Source organism: Schistocerca gregaria, chromosome 7, assembly GCF_023897955.1.
Source record: "Schistocerca gregaria isolate iqSchGreg1 chromosome 7, iqSchGreg1.2, whole genome shotgun sequence".
NCBI lineage: Eukaryota > Metazoa > Arthropoda > Insecta > Orthoptera > Acrididae > Schistocerca > Schistocerca gregaria.
In genome coordinates this window covers 359,405,583-359,422,750 of record NC_064926.1, presented here as the reverse complement: position 1 = coordinate 359,422,750, position 17,168 = coordinate 359,405,583, and the positions used below count along the sequence as shown (strand labels likewise).

The window sequence follows — 17,168 nt, the reverse complement described above, 5'->3', positions numbered from 1 at the left end:
TATATTGGTGTTTTGAGTGATGGATGCAATGATGAAGGATAAGTATTAGCATCCAGTAAAATATTTTTGGTCATATGAAAACGAGCCATCCAAACAAAACTCTTGACGATGGCGTACAACTACTCACGCACTGCTGCACACGGAATATCATGGAAATAATTTGCCTCTGTACATGATACAATATGATAATCATGTCTGAAATGTTACCAAAAATAATTTTGTAGTGTTATTTAACAATTTCCTTGTGGGAAGTTTCTTTGCAGTCCTACAGAATGAAAATTCGTCAGCAACTACATTTTTTACTGCGCAGTCAGCACAGTTTCACACATCTAATAATACTTTATTTTTTATCTCAGAATACTTTTGTGTTTCCGAAATAAAGGACATAGCATATGCATCTGCAAACTTTGAGGATGTTCATTCCCCCCCCCCCCCCCCTTCCAATTACCATAGTGATTCTGTTACTACCACAGGCTGAATTAAAAAAAAAATATTTTCCTCACAAATATCTTCTAACGTTAGTTTTCATTTGTTTTCCTAGCTGCTAGTGAGAATTTTCTTTTGGAAAGTACTCCAACATATTCTAGACTAAAAATAGATTTGCCCAACTTTTTTTTTTTTAAATTAAATGAAAATTTGAAATTATCACTGTAAAAGAAAACTGGCAATGCTGTACAACGGCAAGATGACCTTGAAGCCCCATTTTTGTGCCGGCCACTATAGTTTCTTTTTACTTTCATTGTAACTAGTTTTTAGACTTGCTTGGGTTAGTTATTCCATTAACCGTTATGTTTTATCAGAGCTAGATACAAAACGTACAATGTTGTGGGCAAATTGGAGGTGACTTAGGTACTGTATTTACGATATCTTTCTCTGTGGGACGCTGGGAGTGCAGGCATAGGTAGAACTTGACTGGTATTGACTTGTTCCTATTCAGTGCAATCCTTAATGAAGAAACAATATTGTTTTCAGTAGCGTTGTATGGTACTACATCGTGATTTGAATAACAAGATTTCTGTGTGTCATCTCTATTTTCATAGAAACATGACTGCATCTTTGATTTATATCCTGCCTGGCCTGTGAAAGTATTGCTTGTGAGAAGCATAGATCATTTAATTCCACCCCAGCACACTTTGTGCAAATTGCCAAGTTGTATTTTGTGTATAGTATGTTCTGTTAACATGTCTTCCTCCTTCTCCTCAACTTAGTGATTCTTGTAAATGAAAACTTAAGAATGGGGCAGCATAGAGTGGTTTTGGTGATATGCCCCACTCCTTTTCAGTTTCTCATTATTTGAATGAAGCCCAGTAAAAGCTCTAATATTGATGTAACATTCTTCCGTCACACTTATAAAAGTTGAACCAGTGCTTTGTTTCTCAAAAACTACAGATATTGTTAGATTTATTCAAAACCTTTCTCAAAATTTGTGAATTCTACACAGAGTGGTAATTTGTACTAATTGCATTATATAAATTCAATCATAACTTGCAGATGATTCTTTGTGCTGTAGCCACTTGTAAAACTTGCTTCCTTCTCTTGATTAAATCCAATAAGTTTTATACCATACATGTTGTTTAAGGAAGAAGCTAATAAAACTACAGTTCTCTCTCTCTCTCTCTCTCTCAACAAGAGAGAGAGAGAGAGAGAGAGAGAGAGAGAGATGCTGTTACTTACCAAACGAGAAAGTGCTGGGTAGATAGACACAATAAAAAACACACACAAAAATTTCAGCTTTCGTAACCCAAGGCTGCTTCATCCGGAAAGAGGGGAGGAGAGGGAAAGACGAAAGGACGTGGGTTTTAAGGGAGCAGAAAGACTTACCTTAGGGGGGGAAAAGGACAGGTGCACACACACACACACACACACACACACACACACACACACACATATCCATCCGTACATATATAGCCACAGGCAGACATATGAACTCAGAACTTATGAGCTGGTTCTGATACAAAAGGAACACTTCTCCTTAGCTAGATACATGATTGCTTGCTAATAATTACTCTATAATAGATTACGGTCTTTCATATCAAAATAATATTTCATAATATGGTATGCTATTGGTAATATGGTAGAGAGATACTGTGTATCATAAGCTGATCAGGAAGGTAATGTGGAATGAGAGAGTGATTATACATCTGTTTCATATCTGTCTGTAATGACCTCACCGTTCGAGGTGGCGCAGTGGTTCACTTACTGTACTCGCATTTGGGAGGATGACAGTTCAAACCCGTGTTCAGCCATCCTGATTTAGATTTTCCATGATTTCCCTAAACCTTTCAGGCAAATGCCGGGATGGTTCCTTTGTAAGGGCGTGGACGATTTCCTTCCCTAATCTGAGCTTGTGCTCAGTCTCTAGTGACCTCATTGTCGATCGGATGTTAAACACTAATCTCCACCTTCCCTGCAATGACCTCAACTTTATCTTCTTTCCTCCTATTCTAAGGTTGAAGTTTCCACGTACTGTGAAAGTCAGTTACTCAATCGGCGAATAAAAATCATATTTCAACTTAAATACAAATAAGTTTGTTGTGATCACACCAGATGCGTGCAGTGGTATTATGCTTCTCATTCTCTTTTCTTTGCAGAATTCTTGAATGCAGGATTTCGCTGGCGTTTTATTCTGAAGAACCACAACAAATAGAGGCTCTTGAACTGTTAGAAGTTCTTTTGAAGGAGAAGTTGAGTGAACTCAGAACTGAACTTCAGAAACTACAGTCAACAACAACCCAATACAATATGCTAAAGGGTACAGAATATGATGCCATTCTTCATCAGTATATTGATGTGTTGAGAAAGCTTAAAGAACAGGCATGGACACTGAATCAAATGTCAAACAGTTGAGAGAGAGAAAGAGTGTGTGTGTGAGAGAGAGAGAGAGAGAGAGAGAGAGAGAGAGAGAGAGAGAGAGAGAGAGAGAGAGAGACCATCTTTACAATACTTGAAATAAATTAAGAGGTACATTTGGTAATTATTAGTTACCAACAATTGAATCTTTTCAATTAATTCAGTGTGATTTATGGAAAAAATCCTGAAGAATTCACCTGTATTATAGCTGTATTGCAATGTATATGTGTTGTAAACATTTAGAAAAGTTCTGGGGTTTCAGAGTATGTCTTTGTTTAAAGGAAACAAAGAAAGACTAGCCCGAGTAAAAACCTACACTAACGCAACATGAATATTTGTATAGGATGGGCTAGTTAAACATATATGTTAAAAGACTCTGTTTAACTTAGGTAAAAGCAATCTGAAATGGATTGACTGCTACTCACCATATGAAGGAGGCACTGAGTGGCTGACAGGCACATTTAAAGTACTGCCACATAGTTTCAGCTATTGGACAAAATTCTTTGTCAGATGTCAGCCTCTTGACTGTAACCTACCCTCCTGTGTAAAAGACATTAATCATGTCCTCTACTGACTTTCCTTACCTTCTGTTCCTTTACCTATCGGTGCCCTGCTCATCACTGTTGATGTTGCAGGCATCTGCATGGCACCATTTTATTCATGGTCCATCTAGAGTAATCCATACTAGCTATCCAGAATCCCCTTTCCCCTCACCTGGTTTGGATTCATTGATGAAATCACCATGGGTGAGGACCTTCTATCCACATTCTTCTACATCTCAACACGTTCTCCCCCGTTCGCTTCACTTGGTCCCTCCTCAGCCCATTACCTCACCTAGCCTCCATGTAGACTTCCATTTGAAAGATGGCTACATCAGTGCCTCTGTGCACATCAGACCTCCTAACCACCAACAATGCCACTTTGACAGCTGCCACCCATTTCCACAACAAGAAGTCCCTTCCATACAGCCTAACCACCTGTGGTCATTGCATCTGCAGTGACTAGCAGTCCCTCTCCAAATATGCCAAGGCTCTCACTAAGGGCCTTACAGATGGAAAATGTCCTACCCTGCCTAGAAACAGATCTCCCATTCCCTGTCTCCCCAGTCACTTACCATCCCCCACATAACCACTGTGTGGCCACAAAGAGCACCGATCTCATGACTCGGTACATCCCAGGAATGGAGCCACTGAATCACGTTCTCCATCCAGATTCTGACTACCTTTCATCATAATGAAATGGGATATATCTTTCTCATTGCTTCTGCAGTGGTATTCTGCTGCTCATCCATGCACAGTATCCTTGTCTATCCCAAGTTCATACCCCTGCAATAAACCTAGATTCAAGATCTGTCACACACATCCTCCCACTAGTGCACCACCACCCACTCCAGTCATGTCATAGGGGGCCTCCTACCCCACCAAAGTCAGGGCCATATGATCCACCAATTTAGCTGCAACCAGTGTGCAGCACTCTACGTTGGCTCTAGCAAACTGTGGCCAAGAGACAGCGTGGATCATCTAGTTGCTGGGCATGCTTGACTTCAATAACTGATTCACATCTTGTGCCATCTGGATTCTTTTCTTCACCACCAGCTTATCTGAATTGTGATAGTGGGAATTCTCCCTGTGACATATCCATTGTTACTGTAACCACCTGCCCTCAACCCCCCAATCCCTGTGTGCGATCTGCTTCTGTCTCCTTCCCTGCTCACACCAGCACTGCACATGCCTTCCATCCTGCCAGCACACTACATAATAATTTCTTCTTCTCCCCTGCCCCCTTTGCCTTTTGATACTTTACCCACCACCACACTGTTCTGTCCCTGCCACAGCCTGACATACTCCCACAGGCAGCACTAGCATCTCCCTCCACTTCTATCTTGCTATCCCTCCCTGGTCTGCACCTCTTCTGTGGCCTCGCTACTCACCCCAGCTGAAATCATTACTCAGGACATACACAGTCATAGTTATTGTCAAGCCTTAGTGCCAGGAGATGATAGTCTCTCTCTCTCTCTCTCTCTCTCTCTCTCTCTCTCTCTCTCTCTCTCTCTCTCTCTCTGTCCCCCCCTCTCCCTCTCTCCACCTGTGTGTGTGTGTGTGTGTGTGTGTGTGTATGTGTGTGTGTGTTTTTAACAGTCTTTGCAATGTACCTGTCTGCCACTCGCCACCACTTCTGTTATGAGTAGCAGCTATCCAGTTCATACCATTGTTTCATTTAACTGACGATGTAAGTGTTCTAATCAAAATTGTTTTTTGAAATATAAGTTCTCATTAGATTATTCAATTCTCTCACCCTATTTTGCCAACTTACAGATGACACCATAACTCCTGACGAAGGGTGAATAAGAATAGCTGAAGCACATTAATTTGTATTGAAATAAGAAAGCAACAGACATTATTGCATGAAAGTGAAAACAGAAGTATAGTTTTGAGGAATGATCTAATGCGAGAGATGGTCATTAAAAGATAAAAAAGAAAAATGCCTGAAAAACAAAAGACAAAGATAAAGGGAGCCAAGACAAGAGAAAATATAATATAAACTAGTGTTGTACATCTGGAACAATACACTCAAAAACACTTAAAAGCCAGTAGTGGTATACCACACACTCCATGAAACACCAGAGTGCCTGGAAGCCACCCTGATATGTGGGCACCCATTTACCAAAATCAACTCATTGTGATCTGTTGGGAACTGGTCCAAGGCCTCTAAATGTATTCAGTAGGATAGAGCTAAGGTTATCTGCAAACCTAATGAGCACTATCATGTTCAGCGAATGTTCCATGAATCATTGTGACACAATCTGGAAACAATTAGGGGTTGGGATGTCTTCTTAAAGGTACAGGTTGACTGTAGGTGAGCCACTGGATGCATCTCATAAGACAGTAAGGTTCCTGCCTGTACTGTTCATTAGTGACCGATGATGGCAGTGAGATCAGGAGCCATTTTCATGCCATAAAAACATAACCTAAATTATGCATAGCCTCTTGCAGTTTTCGAAATATGTACTGTGATTTCTCAGTCATTGTGACTATTTGTAATGCATGATTAGTATAATGGCAGATAGTGCTCCTGTGTCCATGCTAATGTCTATAGCCTGGACAAGTGGTGAGCTTAGGTACACTACTGGTTGGTGGTTATGGATGGTATGGTGCTCTGCTAGTATTTTTTTCACCATTTAAATCTCGCTGCAATTAAATGCTCTGGTGTCACAGTTCTTGCTCACCATGCACTCAACTGTTACACCGATGGTCAGTACTTGAAGAGATGTCCCAGTCATGTGACCTACCAAACATTCTATTCAATGTTATGATATAAGAACTACCTCCATAACAGCAGACATCTCTAACTTAGTTACTTACAGGAGTAAATTTGAATGCGATGTCTCCCATTGTTTGCTTTTTGTTAATTTACAACATGTTCAAAGTAAATTTATGAAGAGCAGTCACAAACCCAGTAGTGAACCTTGATATAAAAAAACTTCTTTACATTTGAATGCAGTGTCAGTTTGAACACACAAATCAGAACTTGAATATAGTTTTCTTTCCCTGCTCCTAAACTGTTACCCACAGCATGTCGTGTTTCTTGAAATGCAAAGCTAGGAATCTCTAAGTATAACTTAGTTGGTGACAGTATTGTCGTAAATAATTCTCCAAATTCTTTAGTGGATGTGTAGTTGTTCTGTGGTATGGAAATAATACGATCTGCCTTCTTTATTCAGGAATAGCAGATAATCTCTGATCTGATTTGGTTACTGGCTTCGTAAATAAAAAGTTACTCGGCTTGATATAACAGTAAATGTAGAATAGTGTCACAGAAATTTTATAATACGAGGATAGTTCTTAAAGTTCGCAGAATCCTCACCACATTTCAGCACTAGTGGTATGAGATTCCCAAATAATAATAGGTCATCCTTTACAAATAATCATGTGACATGCCAGTTCTCTGGATACAGATCTGTGGGGCAGACATCACTGTTGTTTGTTGTCGTTGTTTTTCTGATGTGATGATTTGTGAAGACAGGAAATTCGAGATTTGAGCACTAATTAAGTACTTCATAAAGAAAAGTATGAAAGCGAAGGGAATTCATACCAGTTTTCAGAACATACTGGGGGGACTCTGCTCCTGCATATTCAAATGTTGACAAGTGGACAAATGAGTTTTAAATTTGATAGGGACAGTGTAAATGATAACCACATAGTTGTCAACAAAGATGTGCCATTAACCCAGAAACTATTGCAAAAGTGCATAAAATAGTCATGCAGAATCTCTGACTTAAAGTGGGAGGAATTACTGAAGCTGTAAGGATGTCATCTGAATGGGAATATCACATTTTAACAGTGGAATTGGATATTAAAAAATTACCTGCTTGATGGATGCCACAACTTAATGCTGGATTAGAAACATTTCATAATGGAAATGTCCAAACGATGTTTGATCCACTTTCAGAACAACCTGCAACAGTTTTTGATTCAGTTTGTGACCACAGATGAAACTTGGGTCCACTAATATACCACAGATCAAAGAAGCAAAGCAATATGATTGGCTGGAAAGGTCATGGCATCAATTTTCTGGGATGAGAAAAGGATTCTACTGTCATTGGCCAAACAGTTACGGGACAGAACTACACTAACGTCCTGGACCAACTACAGTAAAATATATGTGAAAAAAGGCCAGGTTTGGCAAGAAAGGAAGTCATCTCTCATCAAGACGTGCATCCCATCGCTATGGCAAAAATACATAAACACAGATAGGAATTGTTGCTACACCCCACCTTCTTGATCTGATGTGGCTAATCAGACTACTATCTCTTCCTCAAGCTCAATATTTTCATTGGTGGATTGCGATTATCTTTAAATGAAGATCTGAAAACCAAAGCTGACAGGTATTTTGCAGCCCTGGAGGAATCCCATTTTTGTGATGGGATCAAGGGTTTGGAATACTGCTGGACCAAGTACATTGTCTACAGGGGGACTACATTGAAAACTATAATAGGTCAATTGAGGTTAATGCTTTCTTTTGATTCCATTCTGAGAACTTTTCAAACTGCCCTTGTATTAGTTCATGTCTGTGGGACAGTAATTTCTTCACTCTCTCTTATAAAATGTGCATAATACTTCCACCATTATTTTAGCACTATAATTTATTTTTTAGCAGACAAGACATATGCACACATGTAAAACAGCATATAACAATTCATGTTCTAGACAAAATTGAAATTATATCATTGTAAAAATCAGTCAGGTACACTTACAGACATACAGAAGGTATCAAGATATTTAAAACTGTGTGCCCGACTGAGACTCGAACTCGGGACCTCTCCGCAGTATCCTTTCTTTCAGGAGTGCTAGTTCTGCAAGTTTCGCAGAAGAGCTTCTGTAAAGTTTGGAAGGTAGGAGACGGATACTGGCAGAAGTAAAGCTGTGAGTACCGGACGTGAGTCGTGCTTCGGTAGCTCAGTTGGTAGAGCACTTGCCCGCGAAAGGCAAAGGTCCCGAGTTCGAGTCTCGGTCGGGCACACAGTTTTAATCTGCCAGGAAGTTTCATATCAGCGCACACTCCGCTGCAGAGTGAAAATCTCATTCTGGAAACATCCCCCAGGCTGTGGCTAAGCCATGTCTCCGCAGTATCCTTTCTTTCAGGAGTGCTAGTTCTGCAAGTTTCACAGAAGAGCTTCTGTAAAGTTCGGAAGGTAGGAGACGGATACTGGCAGAAGTAAAGCTGTGAGTACCGGACGTGAGTCGTGCTTCGGTAGCTCAGTTGGTAGAGCACTTGCCCGCGAAAGGCAAAGGTCCCGAGTTCGAGTCTCGGTCGGGCACACAGTTTTAATCTTCCAGGAAGTTTCATATCAGCGCACACTCCGCTGCAGAGTGAAAATCTCATTCTGGTATCAAGATAATTTTACTGGTATTCTGTTTATGGCAAATCAAAATTCTATTTGTAGTTTCTGCACTGACAGGAACACTGATCAGCCAGAACATTATGACCTTCAACCTGCTATTGATATAAACCTGTGCAGGTGACAGCAGTGTCACCTCATGAGGAATGTCTAAAAGCCAGACACATGCATGGTGCATGAAGTATTAGTGAGCATGTTGCCTGTGCATAGAATGAAGAAGGCACACGATCTATCTGAATTTGATTGAGGGCAGATTGTGATGGCCTGGAGGCCTGGCATGAGCATTTTGGAAACCGTATGACTTGTCCGGTGTTTGAGGAGTGCTGTGGTGAGTGTCATTAACATTTGATGAAACCAAGGCGAAACCACATCCAGGCATTATGGAGTTGGGCAGCCACTCCTCATTACAGATGGCTGATGTCATAGGCTGAGCAGATTGATAAAACAGGACAGGCAGTGAACTAGTGGAACTAACATCAGACTTTAATGCTAGGCAGAATGCAAGCGTTTGTCAACACACAGGGCACTGAACATTCCTCACCTTGGCAGCAAGCGAACCAAGCATGTGCCATTGGTAACACCACAACATTGGCTGAAATGGGCACATGACCATAGTCACTGGACTTTGGTGCAGCGCAGAGCATTGTGTGGTCTGATTGAGCCCAATACCTTCTTCATCACACTGGTGGGAGGGTGCAAATCCGTTTTCTTCCAGGAGAACAGCTCCTTGCCACCTGTACTGTGTGACAGAGACAAGCTGGTGGCAGCGGCTCCATCATGCTCTGGAGAACATTCACATAGGCATCTAAGGGGCCTGTGGAATGCAATCAAGACACAAAGACAACCAAGCAGTATAATGCACTGGTTGCAAACCACGTACACCCCTTCATGAACAATTGTGTTTCCCGACAGCAGTGGCATTTTTCAACAAGATAATGACCATCTCACAAGGCCAGGAGTGCGATGGAGTGATTCGAGGAACACAGTGGTGAGTTACAACTGCTGTGCTGGCCCCCCAGCTTGCCAGATCTGCCCAGTCGAACACATCTGGTATGTGATTAAATGTGGCGTCAGAGTTCATTGGTCCCCTCCCTGAAATTTACGGGAATTAGATGACTTGTGTGTGCAGATGTGGTGCCAACTCCCTCCAGCAACCTACCTAGGCCTCATTGCTTCCAAGTCATGCTGCGATGCTGCTGTTATCTGTGCCAAAGGTGGACATAGCAGCTATTACACAGGTGGTCTTAATGTTTTGGCTGATTAGTATATATTGACAGTATATTAAGTGACATTTTTAAATTTCCCACTTTGGTATACCATCCCTTTTTAACCCCTTAACATAAAACCCTGAGTCATCACATTTTTATTATTTTGACAGAAACTTAAAATCCCGAGTATACTCAGGAAACTTAAGGACAGACCTATGGAGAAATAAAACTCTTACTTCTGTCTGTTTCAGCACTGATAGTTCAATGTTTGGTCACTAGAGAGCACGTGGCCCTACATTTGTAGCCTGGCTGTCTTAATTTGGTTGATGTTGTTGCCATTAGCTATCGTCTTTACTGTGTGCATCTTTGGATACTGGACAACAAAACACACACTTTCAGTCTCTCTCTCCTGTGTTGTTTAGGCAGTGCTTTCAAAAAAAGGATGGCTGGAGTGATCCTGAGTTCAGCTCAGAGAGTGAAGGAGAATGTGATGTTACTTCATTAGACATTAAAAGTTATGACAGTTTGTCAGTTGAGTGACAAGTGATGCCTGTGGTATGAGGTAAATACAGTCTGTGTGCTCCAGCCATTTCCTCCAAGATTTATGGTCATATGTAACTGTTGTGGAATGTGTGGTTAGACGTCATAGTTACACAGAAACTTAAAAAAAGACGACTTAAAGTTTCTAGATATATTAGTCAAAGTCCCGTGCAAGAATATACTCATTTTATTATTGGTGATCATGAAAACTTTGTAACTAATTATTCTGAGCTTTAAAAGGTGTCTTTATACACTGAAGAGCCAAAGAAACTGGCCCACCTGCCTAATATAGTGTAGGGGCCCCCATGAGCATGCAGAAGTGCCGCAACAGGACATGGCATGGACTCTTCTAATGCCTGAAGCAGTGCTCGAGGGTACTGACACCATGAATCCTGCAGGGCTGTCCAATAATCATGAAGAGTATGAGGGTATTGGAGATCTCTTCTGAACAGCACATTGCGAGGCATCTCAGATATACTCAATAATGTTCATGTCTTGGGAGTTTGGTGGCCAATGGAAGTGTTCAAAATCAGAAGAGCATTCCTGGAGCCACTGTGTAGCAATTCTGAATGTGTGAGGTGCCACATTGTACTGTTGAAATTGTCAAAATCTGTCAGAATGCATAATGGATGTGAATGGATGCATGTTATCAGACAAGATGCTTACAAACTTGACACCTGTCAGACTTGTATCTAGATGTATCAGGGTTCCCATATCACTCAGACGGCACTGGCCCAAACCATTACGGGACCTCCAACATCTTGAATAGTCCCCTGTTGACATGCAGGGTCCATGGGTTCATGTGGTTGTCTCCATACCCATACACATCCATCCTCTCACTACAATTTGAAACGAAACTTATTGGTCTAGGCAACATGTTTCCAGTCATCAACAGTTGGTGTTGATGGGCCCAGGCGAGGTGTAAAGCTTTGTGATGTGCAGTCATCAATGGTACGAGAGTAGGCCTTTGGCTCTGAAAGCCCATATCGATGATGTTTCGTTGATTGCTTCACACACTGACACTTGTTGATGGCCCAGCACTGAAATCTGTATCAATTTGTGGAAGGGTTGTACTTTTATCAAATGGTTCAAATGGCTCTGAGCACTGTTACGTGGTTCCAGACTGTAGCACCTAGAACCGCTCGTCCACCCTGGCGGGCGCACTTTTATCGCATTGAACGATACTCTTCAGTAGTCGTTGGTCCCGTTCTTGCAGGATCTTTCTTTGGCCGCAGTGATGTCAGAGACTTGATGTTTCACTGGATTCCTGATATTCACGGTACTCTCGTAAAAAGGTTGTATGGGAAAATCCCGACTTCATCGCTACCTCGTAGATGCAGCGACTATAACACCACATTCAAATTCACTCAAATCTTGATAACCCACCATTGTAGTACCATTAACTGATCTAACAACTGTGCCAGACACTTGTCTTACATAGGTGTTGTCAACTGCAGCGCTGTATTCTGCGTGTTTACATATCTTTGTATTTGAATACATTTGTCTATATAATTTTCTTTGCACTTCGGTGTATGTAATGTCATTCATGATAGGATTTATTCATTAGTTAAAAAGAATTATTTTTGGAACATAATTTGCAAATTTTTTCCCGGAAACAGCGATCGTGTGTTACCTTAACATAAACAAATGTAATGTATCGCGAATACATAGAAAGAAGGATCCTTAATTGTATGATTATATGATAGTGGAACAAACACTGGTAGCAGTTACATATGTAAAATATCTGGGAGTATGCGTACGGAACGATTTGAAGTGGAATGATCATATAAAATTAATTGTTGGTAAGGCAGGTGCCAGGTTGAGATTTATTGAGAGAGTCCTTAGAAAATGTAGTCCATCAACAAAGGAGGTGGCTTACAAAACACTTGTTCGAACTATACTTGAGTATTGCTAATCAGTGTCGGATCGGTAATAGGTTGGCTTGACGGAGGAGATAGAGAAGATCCAAGGAAGAGCGGCGCGTTTCGTCAGAGGGTTATTTGGTAAGCGTGATAGCATTATGGAGATGTTTAGCAAACTCAAGTGGCAGGCTCTGCATCGCGGTGTAGCTTGCTGTCCAAGTTTCGAGAGGGTGTGTTTCTGGATGAGGTATCGAATATTTTGCTTCCCCCTACTTATACCTCCAGAGGAGGTCACGAATGTAAAATTAGAGATTCGAGCGCGCACAGAGGCTTTCCGACAGTTGTTCTTCCCGCAAACCATACGCGACTGGAACAGGAAAGGGAGGTAATGACAGTGGCACGTAAAGTGCTCTCCGCCACACACCATTGGGGGGGGGGGGGGGGGGGCTTGCGGAGTATAAGTGTAGATGTAGATAGAAAAATTATTATGTTAAGGGGTTCATAATCATGTTCTTGTTTATTTTTATTAGTTCCTTTTTTTGTGGTGGTGGTTAAACAAAAATGAACAGAGGCACACGGTATTAATGTGCTGCCATTTTTATAGACGTTAGCAACATTTTCTAGTTATCTTTCTGCTAATGTGCATTCACACTTTTGTGTTTTTTTTTTTTCATACAACTATACACTAGATAATGGCTTAAAAAACCAGAACTAGTTATGGAATGAAGAAAATGTTTAAGTAACACCTTAATGCCCAGAGATGAAACCATAAACACTTAGATTTTTCTGTGGTTCTTCTCAACAACCTTAGCTGAATATGAAAGGTATGAGGACTATTCAGTAAGTAGGGAATGTTTCCGCATGATGCCACTAGGTGCGCACGGATTGCATATATTTTGGTACGTGCATGCTCATCAGCTCAGTCAGCATCCATCTGTGACAGCGGGGACATCTCTGCGCATCTGGTTTTTTCAATAATCGAATTTGAAATGTGCACTGCAATCAAAAATCCTGCCAGTTGTGAGGAGCAGTCTGTGATACTGTTTTTCTTGGCAAAAAACTTAAAACCCATAGAAATTTACTGTGCGAAGTGTATGGAAACAACGTAATGAGTGAATGTTCTGTCCAGAAATGGTGCATTGAGTTTAAAAATGGGTGAACCAACGTTCATGATGAAGAGAAGAGTGGACGCCCGAGCATTGTGACAGATGATCTTGTCGCTAAAGTCGATGAAACTACAGTACCCCATTGTATCTTCTCTAAAACTTAGATCCTCACTCCTTGGACTATCAGTGTGAACTTACTTGAATGCCGGATACAGGCTCAGCTTCCCCGCAGCTCTGGCGTCTTCTGTTTGCATCAAACTCTTCTCCAAAGATTCTATATTTTGAAGAAGGTGAAAATTCATCTACTATTCCAAAATACTATTACCTAGTCCAAATAAAGACTCTCTCAAAATTCAGTTGCTGTTTACATATTCTATATATACAATTCAATACGCCATTTCACTGCCACATTAAACAGTAAGCCCACACATGACTGAATTCAACCAAATTAAATAACATTTTTTCTCAACGATACAATACTAATATATGTCAGTCTACTCGAGACCAAGTCACTATTAATAACAATCATTTTTTTTTCCTTCCGTTGTCTCTCCACAACATACAACAATCACCAATGTTTTTTGTCCATGGAATTCTGGGCCGGAAGTTTTTCTTTTCTCTTTGCTGCAACCGAGCGCGTCACTTGTTGGCCCGATGTTGCTCTTCTCTCTCGGTTAGCCTGCACAAATAACGTTCTGTGGCAGTGTGTATCTATTTATGCTACAACCCACTACAAAATAACGCATGTTCAAAGCGGCTGGAACACAAGTGACTTCAGACTTTTGTAAAATTCTGTGGGCACTAAAAAACAATTCGTGAAAACCGTTGCTCCACAATAACGAAACTTTTGCAATCTTTTCCCCAAGTTTCACGGACTTTTTTTGTTTGAAATTTGTCACTCAAAAGCTAGGCTACCAAAAAATTGTGTGTTCAATGGGTGGGGAAAATGTTGACATTTCTGGAGGCCTACCACAAACATGGTGTTTCATTACTGGATCGAATTGTAACATTGCGAGACAAAATTACAGTCTATGAAGTGGGGGCACACAAGGTTCCCCCAAATACCAAGAAAATGTTTGCAAACCTTTGCAGCAAGGAAATTGATCAAACTTTGCACAGCTTTAGAAGAGCACTTCAAAATTTTGCTTTTGCGTGACAATGTCCAACCTCACATGGAACTCCTTAATCCATTCAAATGGGAAGTTTTCCCTCACCTGCCCTACAGCCCCGATCTTGCACCAAGCGACTTCCACTTGTTTTTCCAAGAACTGGCTTGCAACGCAGTGCTTTGATGATGACACGGAACTCCAGTCGGGCGTGACTAAGTGGCTGAAAACTGAGGCGGCAGAATTTTATGACGAAGGTCTTTCAAAGCTTATCCACCGCTAGGATAAGTGCCTCAATGTGTTTGGTGACTTTTACGTGGGAAAGTAGTATCTCAGTCGCTCTTTCAGATGTATTTCTTAGTTTTCTTAATTCCAAAATGTTTCCTACTTTCTGAATAGACCTCGTAGTTACTCAGAAAGGGACAAGACTAATTTACATTCCCACTACTGTCCATTCTGCAGTTGCATATAATGTGGTATCCTGTTGTCAACAGCACTCAGTCTGCCTTTCCAGCTAGTTCAATAATTTTGATAAAAGAAATGAATGTGATACTTAACTGTTAGCTGCCTTATACAACAAATTGAGAACTTTATGAATTCAGGGAAGTTACAGTTGTGTAATTTCTACAATGTGAAATGACAGTTTTATTTTTAATCATTGGTTGCTTACAATAGTTTGATGTACAAAATGACTAGCACTGAAAATGATCACAGGTCCAATATTACACCACCACAGTATCCCTTCCAACTTTCCCATCACCGTTCTCGTGTTCGATGCTTCGTATTCACTGTAGTTTTGATCTCCACTTTTTTGGCCCGAGCTTCCGCAATCGAGCCCGATACATGTGAGACATAACTGTGTACAGCCCTATGACAAAAGAAAGATAGCACTGTTTTTGTATATACACACAGAAACATAGCAAAGTTATATGAAATTCTAGTTATTAACACAAAGCTAAATAAAAGTAACCTTTTCTTCTGCATCAAAGAAAGTATATTATATTCAATTATTATTTAATACTTTCACTGCAGGATCTGAATTACCAAAGCCATTTTTCTGAGAATTGTTAGCCACGTGGCCTGTGAAGTTAATTTCTTCAATATAATATCTGCTAGGGCACGTGTTATGGAATTATGCACAACCTTTAATAACAAATTAAGACCCCTTTCAGAAGAATGACATTTATTTTTTGGAAGAAACTCAACCGGTTGGTTTACAAATTCACAGTGGATTTAACAACATATTTGAATTGATTAATAGGTTGTTTGCTTTACCTTATATGTGTGAACAGTCCAAGCACATGACCTTTCCATTTGATCAACCCTTACATGTTGTGCACCTGTTGCTCTTGGTGCATCTTTCGGTTTCCAATGTTTATCAGTGCAAGTGCAACTCTCTCTTGAAATTCAGTTAAGTGTACATTTTTGTCAATTACTTGCTTTTAGGTAGCATGAGCATTGACAATTGGTATATTTGTAAGCAGCTCAAATGCAATCTTGCAGTATCAGTTCACTTTGCTTTGTAAAGAAGAGACATACGATAGTATCTGATATAAAATGTCTATGAAGGATTTTATACAATTATATTCTAAAATTGTGGTTGCTCCTTTTCTTGAGATGGTTGCTAGCACTTCTGGAACTACTTTTGTGGTCAGAGATATGACATCTCTCTTGCCCTTCTATTTGCCTATAACAACATTTGTGGTACTCTGCATGCATAATATGTCATTTTTCTTGACCCTTCCTTTAACTATAGTCAACAAGCATCTCCTTGTCTTAACCCAGTTTTATTTTTAAAATGGCCAGACTTTAATCCATTTAGTAAAACGCTTCTTGTATTTTTATCCATGCATACTTTGCAGAGATTTATTTCTCGAGTAGGTTTAAAAAAAAAAAAAAAAAAAAAAAAAAAAAAAAAAAAAAAAAAAAAAAAATTAATAATAATCTTGGTGACAATCATTTTCAAAACTTGGTCATCAAAAAACAATAGGTAAAAATCAAGTTCATTGCATCTTTTTGTCAGTTTTGTCTTCACACGATCAGCAATGCCCTCATTACAGGTTCTGGTAAAAACTGTCATATTTACAGTTACATCATGCCAAGGAACTTTGGATATGTCTCTTTCAAGCACAGTTACTGAGGAATAACTTTCACTGTACATAGCTTGTCTGACACGTACCTCACATTTTGTTGCCCATGTGACTACTCCATGAATCAGTAAGTAAGAAAAAAATCATGTTCTTTGATGTACAGTTTCATTACAGACTGCAAATACTGTCAGTACAGGTCTTTCACTGATTTTTCTTACTTCGAGCAGGTGCAACCATATTTCTGTGTTCCAATTCCTAACATTCAATTTCTTTAGCAGCCCTCAATCCAACTTCCTGCATACATGAGAACATGTACGGCAGCAACTCATTGTTGAATGTCACAGTATATTGTGCTGCACACAAATGTAGTTTTCGCCAAATTTCTCTTTCACATGAAAACTAATTTGATCCCAGAAACTTCTGAGACTGGTATATGTTGATGCATAATTACAACTCATCTGATTGGTATTAATAACAAATTTTTGACTGCAATTGCCCATTATCAAT

At 40.2% G+C, this 17,168-nt stretch overlaps 2 protein-coding genes across 8 annotated transcripts in view; one reads left to right on the top strand and one right to left on the bottom strand.

Moving 5' to 3' along the window:
- LOC126281393 (uncharacterized) overlaps nucleotides 1-5,131 on the top strand; it is a 139,720-nt gene extending 134,589 nt beyond the window's left edge. For all 3 annotated transcript variants that reach the window (XM_049980323.1, XM_049980322.1, XM_049980321.1), the window contains one exon: nucleotides 2,592-5,131. In XM_049980323.1, the coding sequence (XP_049836280.1) occupies nucleotides 2,592-2,847 (256 nt within the window). In that variant the 3' untranslated portion in view covers nucleotides 2,848-5,131. The remainder of the gene's footprint in view (nucleotides 1-2,591) is intronic.
- Nucleotides 5,132-15,184: 10,053 nt separating this feature from the next.
- LOC126281254 (very-long-chain (3R)-3-hydroxyacyl-CoA dehydratase) overlaps nucleotides 15,185-17,168 on the bottom strand; it is a 165,805-nt gene continuing 163,821 nt past the window's right edge. For all 5 annotated transcript variants that reach the window (XM_049980047.1, XM_049980048.1, XM_049980050.1 and 2 more), the window contains exon 11: nucleotides 15,185-15,439. In XM_049980047.1, coding sequence (XP_049836004.1) covers nucleotides 15,357-15,439 — 83 coding nt within the window. In that variant the 3' untranslated portion in view covers nucleotides 15,185-15,356. The remainder of the gene's footprint in view (nucleotides 15,440-17,168) is intronic.